This window comes from Charadrius vociferus, unplaced genomic scaffold (assembly GCF_000708025.1).
Source record: "Charadrius vociferus isolate BGI_N301 unplaced genomic scaffold, ASM70802v2 scaffold1158, whole genome shotgun sequence".
NCBI lineage: Eukaryota > Metazoa > Chordata > Aves > Charadriiformes > Charadriidae > Charadrius > Charadrius vociferus.
In genome coordinates, this window is record NW_009649701.1 from 79,963 (window position 1) to 88,531 (window position 8,569).

General features: G+C 51.3%; 1 protein-coding gene across 1 annotated transcript in view; it reads left to right on the forward strand.

Annotated features, from left to right (window-relative positions):
• The window catches only part of MEX3A (mex-3 RNA binding family member A), a 10,625-nt gene extending 3,312 nt beyond the window's left edge, over positions 1 to 7,313 (forward strand). The window contains 2 exon segments of the mRNA XM_009890588.1: positions 6,318 to 6,804; positions 6,806 to 7,313. Coding sequence (XP_009888890.1) covers positions 6,318 to 6,804; positions 6,806 to 7,313 — 995 coding nt within the window.
• The last annotated feature ends 1,256 nt before the right edge of the window (positions 7,314 to 8,569 follow it).

Consider the following 8,569-nt stretch of genomic DNA (forward strand, 5'->3'; position numbering starts at 1 on the left):
TTTCCCTTTTTTTTTTTTTTTTGTTCTTTAATAAACAACTTTCGTCGCTGCATGAAAAAAAAGCTTAAAATCACTGCGCTGGAATGAGGTGGATGCTTATTTTCGTGGCGTGGTGGTGTGTTGGGTTTGGGTTGGGTTTTCTTGCCCCCCTCCCCCTTCTTGTAAACACAACTTGCATCATCAGTACAATAAAACCTCAATGCAACGGGATTTAGTTGTTTGTTTGTGGTCCTTTTGTGTGCATGTGTGTTTTTTGACACCCCTTTCACCAGGTTTGCAATGCAGCAAAACCTTACCCCACAGATATTCAGGAGGGGTTTATTTGTGATGTTCTTTGTGTGCTTGTCTTTTAACATGGCTTTCATCTTAAATGGAAAAAGAATGCCCCACCTTACCAGAGATATTTGAAGGTTGTTTATTTTATGGTCCTCTGTAATTTTATGACTATAAAAGAAAAAAGACCAAGTCCTAATTTGCCCTTAAGCTCTCTTATACCACACCAGCAATGTCAAAACCTCTTCAGTGGGGTATTTACAGGTGTAATTTATACCAGTGCAGCGTAAAGGTGCTTTAATATAAATGAGAAGAGGGCTGAAAATCTTTTGTCTGTACAGATAATTTTGTATCTGATGAAAACAAGCAATATAAGGACCTGGAGTGATTTGCATGGTGTTTTTTTTTTTTAAAAAAAAAAACCAAAAAACACACAAAACCACACCACAAAAACCCAACCTAACAAAAAAAAAAAAACCCACCCCACCTCAGGGCTGGATCCTTAGTTGTTTGCTGTAAGCTGGTACGGCACCTCTGATGCTTTCAGGTGAAGGCCACGCGTAAAGGTGAAGGCTGGGCGTAAACTGGCACGTGCTGGGAGTGTGCCAGTTTGTGCCAGGTAAGACCTTCTCTACACTGCCTCAGTGTGTACCTCTGCAGGATGTGGCCCTGTGGCAGCAGCGAGGAGAAGGTTGTCAGTGGGTTTACCTCTGAATTTACACCCAAGTAAAATATCCGATGGAACAACTCCATAGGCATGGCTGCATTTTCCATCGCGCTGTCCTTCTGCTGGCATTTACACTGTGCGTGGCGCGGCGGGCACATCCAGTGTACGTCCATCCCGTGCGCTGCTCTGGCTTTTTCCTGCTGCCAGAGCAGCGCACGGGAGCCTGGGTGCAAACCACAGGGAGGTCCCATGGAAGCACGGTGGTTTTACGCCGCTCTGAGCGAGAAAAGATTTGGGATGGGTTCGTGCAAAGTAAACGGTGGTCAGATCGGATGCATCCTACACCTTTGTTGCCCTCGCATGCGACTGCCTTAGCTGGACCAAGTTCTTGAAGCCTTCTCGTGTTAGTTTTGATGGATTTGTTACCCCTGATGCGGGGGTAAGTGGAGAGGAGAATGCGGCTGTGCATCCAAATCTCCCCCTGATTCTACCCCCCCTACCCCTCCCCAGTTTGGCAATGTCTAGACTCGATTTATTTATTTGTTTTTAGCCAGAGCTAGCTGCTCTGCGGATTAATTCCAGTTAGATAACTGGTCTGGGTGCCCGAGGCTCGACAGTCCTCAAGGGTTTGTTCCTGTATGTTAACATTTGTGGCTTACTAGGGTAATTTGCAAACACATTTACTTTGAGTCAATTGGCAGTCAGTTAACTGAAGTTAAAAAGGGGTGGGGGGAGGAAATAATCATACAAGCCTCCTTTACAAAATGCTTTGGGATCTGTGTTATTGGCAAAAAACAGAATAATAGAAGCTAGGTAGTGGAAACACAACAAGAAAGGGCTTAATTCTCTCTGTAATATAAAAATCTAACTGGCAGGAGTCTGCCAGGGATCAATTAGCTGATGTCTGCACACTGCCTTAAAGAGTAGAACACAACAGCAAAGTTATATATATTATTATAGTTTCTACAGGTCCTTTTCTCCTCTTAGTTTTACATTTTTAACACCACCCACTAAGCAGTTCTCTCCCCTTCTAATAATCCACCGAGTAAAGCGGTTTGTTGCGTGTTGTTTTCAAATTTCAGTTATGCACGCAGAAAGCCTTTCATTAAAAAAAAAAAAAAAACAAAAAAACAACCAAAACATAGAGGGCGAATTTCATTTGAAAAAAGCACATAGGACTGTGCTACTCATCGGGCCAGGACATACGGGGCCGCATCCTGATCTGGCTGCGCTCTGTCAGAAAGGGAGCGACGTCGAAGGCGGCTCACGCCCCTCTTTAGTTGTCAGGGTTGGGGTTGAGATGGGCTGGGAGCCTTGGCACTAGGTGGGTAAATCAAATTTAAGCCCAGCCTGATTTTAGCTGATGTAAATCAGCGCAGCTCTCTGGGAAGTTGGTGGGGTTACCTGGATTTATACCGCTGATGGCTTGGCCCGTTGTCTGCACCAATTTAGAGCTGCTAGAGATCTGGGCCACTGAACCTGCTGGGCTGCTGGTCTTGATGGAGTTGGTCTAATTTCCTGTGGGGTTATTTTCTCCAGTTTTTAAGCACAGGATCCCCCATCTGTCTGTCTCTGCAAAGCTGGCTTTCCTGTCTGCAGGCCTGCACGGAGACCCTCCCTCCTCCTCCTCCTCCTCCCCCTGCTTCTCACACCATCGACTGCACCATGCGTCCTTTTGTCCGTTTCTAGATCCTCCCTCCCCCTCTCGCCGTGCTCTCTCCTTCCCCATCTCCCTTTTGCCGTTTTGGGGTGGCTCTCCTTTGCCTCCGTACCCCTAATTCTCCTCCTCCCTCACAGGGATCGCAACGGGCCTCTCCCTCAATTTCCATCACCTTTCCTCCCTCCCTAACTCCCTCCCACCCTCTCCAGCTCGTGTAACTCGCTTAGTTTGCCCTCATTCATGTGTATTCCTTGCCACCGTTTCCTTCCATCTGTCCCCAGCATGGAGCCCCCGTCCTTTGTCACCGCTCTGCTTGCCTGACCCTCCGTGTCGCCTCCTTGATTGTTCCCCGTCGTGCTGGGCTCGGATCCCTCTCCCCCCACACGCAGTCATTGTCCCGTGGCTTAGAAAAATGCCGAACCCCAGCCCAGCCCTGACAAACGCCTACCTGAGGTCCTTTTGCAAACGGGAGCGAGCCTGGCGCTCCCGGGAGGCAGAACGTGGGTCACTGAGGAATTCAGCAAACGCTCCTCCAGCCTGGGGTGATGCGCGGGAGTCATTTTCAGTGCGGATGCTTGCCGCTAACACCCCTTTTCTTTCCATGCGACGCTCCGGTGATATCCCTGGGGAAATGGTGGCATCTCGGTTAATCTTCCTAAGATGGAATCTCCATCTTTGGAGCGAGCAGCATAGGAGCCGAGCGGGGAAATGTCTGCCAGGGATGGGTCAGGGAGAGCAGACCCTGCCCTGGGGCTGCAGGAGGGCAGAGGTGACCCCTTGATGGTTTTCTCCCGCCCTCCACAGGCTCCTTGGGATGAACCTTTAGTCTGTGATTTTGTCTGCGTGCTTTTATTCTCCAGTTGCGTCGTGCCAAGCACCGTAAAGTCCCGTTCTTTGAGTTTCCAAAGTACTAATAACACAACACTGTAGATGACCGCTGGTCCACATCAACTGTTAAGAAACTTTGCTAAACAAAGCATTGCAAATACACTTCAGGGTGCAAAATCAGCAGGGAGTAACACGTGAGCTACATTGGACTTGGCAGGGGGTGTATTTGGTTTGGATTTTGGGGATTTGCCCAGCTCCTTCTCTGGGTCAGATCTAGCATTTCCATTCCGCAGGAATGTGGAATTAGTGGCTTAGAGATGGGTTAAATGCAGCAGCATCGCAATGCTGAGTATTATAGGAAGTTTTGCACTAACAGAGCGAGAGACAGCCATTCTTCCCATTCCACAAACGGGGGACTGAGGCTCAGAGAGCTGAAGTAGCTCTGAGGAGTTAAAAGTCGCGTCGGGAGCCGACAGCGAAGTCAGGATTTACCGGCACGTGTCCTCCACCAGCACCAAGACCCTCTGACGGGCGGTGGGGTTTCGAAGCTATGCTGGGAGGTTTTGTGTTCGCACAGTCTCCCGCAGTTTGACGAGGCTGCACCCCCAGTGCCCATGCAACGTTACGAGATGCGAGTTGTGACCCATCAGGCTGAGCATGCTTCGTGCCGCTCTAACTATTGGTTGTACCGTGCGCAGCGCCTGCCACCGCTGCGAGCGCGGGGAATTATTCTTGTTGGCTGCGGTGGCACGAGGCTCTGTTTTTATTACTAAAGGTGGTGGGGGGGTTCGATTCTTCTTAATGATACGTGGTAGTGGGATCGTTACGTTCCTGTAAATACCCTGGTGTCGCAAGTCTGTGTCTCGTGAGATGAGCCGCAGATAAGTGGCAGCACTAAGTGAGTGGCAGCCCTGAACTCCCAGCTGGGAAAGATGTTGTTATTTATTAGGATCGGTATAAATAATAATGTTCCAGCCCACCAGCTAAGGAATCTTAATTTCTTGGTTGCAGAAGCATCGTTCGCAGGTCATCTTGCGTTAAAGTATGATGTCAGTGTAGTATGTTGAGAAAAATTTGCTGGTATCAGGTGGTCAGAGGAGAGAAGAGATGGGCTCCTTTTGGGGTGGGGAGGAGGTGGGGGATTTCACAGAGGGTCCAGTGCCATATCCCGATCCTCTTTTTCCATGAGCCCGGAGTCAGACACCTGAATTCTTGGGAAACCAGGGCAAAAAGCTCACCTCACTCCATCTGCTCTAGTAGAAACGCGGTGCCCTGCAGAATCGCATTTTTAAGTTCTTCTTAGAGACCTGAACTTAGAGCAAACCTCCCCTCAGAGGAAGCCACAGTCTGCGGGGGAACTTGGTGCCAGGCTTTGAAAATGCCTTCAGGCACTGAGTGAGGCTTTTGGAGAGAGGGGTCAGAGGGACAGCAGCAGGGAGGGTTTCCAGAAGGGGTTTAGAAAACTGTGCCACATCTGTAAAAACATTTCGTTGCTTGATGGCATCCTAGTGTCATCTAGGAACCTGGAGTCGCACAGTTGGCTCTAAATCCCTCTAAAAAACGATTTGGAAGCCAAAACATGCTGAAAAGTCTCTTGCCTTTTTTGGAAAAGCAGAAAGATGTTTTCTGAGCTGTAAGGAGCAGGGGGATAGGCTTGGTGGGCTCTAGGGAGGTGGATATTGATAGACAAAAGCACCGGAATGGCGAGCAACCCCAGGAGAGGGTCCGAGCGCCCGGGCGGCTGTGGTGGGGAGGGCTGCGGACATCACTGCTTGATGCACCAGCGGGAGAGCGGAGGATGAAGCACAGCCCTGGGCTGGATGGCCTCCCCTCCCTGGGCAGCCATGGCCCCGCCATCGCTGCCGCTCCTGGTGAGCACCAGGAGCCAGGCCTCGTGCACAGCCTGCAGTGGGGCTCCTCATGGACACAGGAGGGCAGCCCTGCCCCATTTCTCACTGGTTTGACCCCAAAGCAAATACCGGCATCCTGCTACCCCCCGGCCTCCTAGCAGGGCCAACGTTTGGGGTCCCACCGTGTCTGAGGTGGGGAGCCCAAATCGCTGCATGTCTGCTATCTCCCCTCAAACTTGGCCCCTCAAAAGTGACCTGCGTCTGGTGAATTGCACCGGGTTCACCCCCAAAAGTTCCACAGTAGGACAGAAGTCCTCGTGGAGGGCTCCGCTCTCTTGAGTTATGGCATACGGCTCTCCCCTCCTGCTCCCCGTGAGCTGGTGCGGGGTGGCAAAGGGGTTCCATGTCGACCATGCCTGCCCACGGACTCAGTGTCCCCTTGCTTTCTCCTGTCATCCTCAGCCTCTTGTGGTGCCATGTGTCAGTCGAATTCTTCCTCTCCCGAGAGCCACTCTGAGGCGAGGGGAGCCAGGGTGGCCATCTTCTCTGAGGGGCAACATGGTGGGCTTGGCCCTCAGTGGGGAGAGGCTTCCTCACAGGGACCGCTGGCCCATGGGGAGGGCTCGAATCCCCTCCACCCCAGCTCCCTGGTGCGTGGGGGTGTGAGAAGGGGAGATCTCTGGGGGGTGATTGCTGAGGGGTGGATGATTTCAGAGGGGAGGCAGCTGAGGAGGATTGTGTGGTGGGGGGCAGCACACAAAATGGCGACACCCTCTTGAGGGTGAGGGAGTGGGGAGTTCCTGAGGGAAGAGCTCTCTGGGGGTGGTGAGGGGGAAACGGTCCACTGGTATGTCTCCTGTCAGGGTTAGGCGGGGGGAAGAATGGGCCTTTCCCTCGTTTTAGGTTCCTGGGGAGTGGCTGCTGTGTGGTGCAGGCCCTGCTGAAAACATGGCAGCTCAGCCCGGTTTCCTGAGGAGAGGGGAGGGCGGCGGGACAGCCTCTCTAACTTCCATGCCTTGTTTTCTCTCTCTTCCCCAAGGCTGCAAGATCAAAGCCCTGCGGGCAAAGACCAACACCTACATCAAGACTCCAGTGCGGGGTGAGGAGCCGGTCTTCATGGTGACGGGACGGCGGGAGGACGTGGCCATGGCCCGGCGGGAGATCATCTCCGCTGCCGAGCACTTCTCCATGATCAGGGCCTCCCGCAACAAGGCTGGCACCACTTTCGGCAGCGCTCCCACCTTGCCTGGGCAGGTCACCATCCGGGTGCGTGTCCCCTACCGCGTGGTGGGCTTGGTGGTGGGTCCCAAGGGGGCCACCATCAAGCGCATCCAGCAGCAAACCAACACCTACATCATCACGCCCAGCCGGGACCGGGACCCCGTCTTCGAAATCACCGGCGCGCCGGGCAACGTTGAGCGCGCCCGGGAGGAGATCGAGACCCACATCGCGGTGAGGACGGGCAAGATCCTGGAGTACAACAACGAGAACGACTTCCTCTCCAGCAGCCCCGACTCCGGCATGGAATCGCTACTCAGAGGCCTGGCGGGTCCATACGCCGGCGCCGGGTTGCAAGCCCCTCTCCACCTTCCGGCAGAACAGCCTGGGGTGCATCGGCGACTGCTCCGTCGACCCCGTCTATGAGACCCCCCGGCTGAACGACCAAAACGACTTCAATTACGGTTACCTCTTCCCCAACTATGGCGTGAACAAGCAAGATCTGTATTACGGGGTGCCGGAGTCAGGTGCCCCGATGTGGGCTGGGCAGGAGAACACCAACCCCGTCTCGGTGCTCTTCTCGAAGCAGCAGCGGTCCAGCAGTACCGGTGCCATCCACCCAAATTCGCATCGCTCCCCGTCCTCCTCCATCCAAGAGCCCAATCTCTCCGGTCTCCCCAGGCGGTCGCAGGGGGAACCGCTCCAAGGGTTTTCCAAGCTGGGGACCACTACCGCTGCCCGGACGTCTGTCTCCAGCAGCCGCGAGTGCATGGTGTGTTTCGAAAGCGAAGTTACGGCAGCTAGAATATTTTCCTAAAGAGACAGGGAAGGGCATTGGGGTGGGGGGGTGGGGGTAGGAAGGGAACGGGGGGGGCCAGGAAAGAAAAATGATGCTGATGCTGATAATAATAATAATAATGATAATGATAATAATAATAATAATAATAATGACATCTGAAGAACAAACAAATGAATGAAAGAATAAATTAATTTAAAGAAGAAGAAGAAGAAGAAAAAAAAAAGAAATTATTTTACAAGCAATGTATGTTATTTTTTAAAAAAAGAAAGTGAATAATAAAATTAAAATGAATAGCAAAGCCAGAAATTTTGAAGGGCGAACGATGCTCCAGCCTGCAATGTCTTTTTTAAAACAAGTACTCTGAACGCACACTCGGATCTCGCAAGCAAAGCGGTTTAGTTCAGTTTTTTTTGGTGGTGAGATTGGGACTTCTCTGCATTGACCAAGCCAGGCCATCTCGATCGGACGGGGAAGGGAGCAGGGACGCGGGGAGGGCCCTGCCAGCCTTTCTTCTCCAGCCACGTTCAATCTTCACCTTGGTCTGAAGCCCCTACTCTCCTCCCCCCCAGGGATGTCAGCCCAACTGGGAGCTCAGAAAGAAACAAATAGAAAGAAAGGAAAACGGATGACGGGGATTTAGAAAAACAAGAAAGAAACCATCAACCTCTGGGAACCTGTTAGAACGAGGGCACAACTGTATTACCTCAAAGATTTAAACAAAAAAAAAAAACCACAGCAGCTAAAGAACTTTTATTGTTTTCCTTTTTTTCTAAAAAAACAAACAAACAAAAAAAAAACACAAAAAAAAAAAGAAAATCAAAAGAAGAAGATGAAGAAATAAAAATGACGCCGGTGAAACTGAAGAAGGTTTGGAAGAACCTATTGGAATCACACTGGGCGATTAGCATTTATTTTATTATTCTGAGCCACCGTGGAGTCTGGAACTTTGTTCTTTTTTCCTTATCCGAGCAGGGATTTGTTCATCAGACGAATCAGGAGTCACTAACAGGGTATTTCAAAAGCAGTCCTGAGTTCCCATCCATGGGGGGAGTGTACCGACTTCCGCGTTTCCGTAGTTCACTCTTTATCCTTTTTTCCAAGCGATGCCAGCTGCAGCAACACACGCCACGCATGCGCACGCGCACACACACACGCACACACATGACATTGTGCTTTTCTTTTCTTAGCAAAATATATATATCGCACCAAAACCTAAGAAAGACGATCATGCAATACAGGCAATGAGCCCATACGAAACCAACGTGCATCCCAAC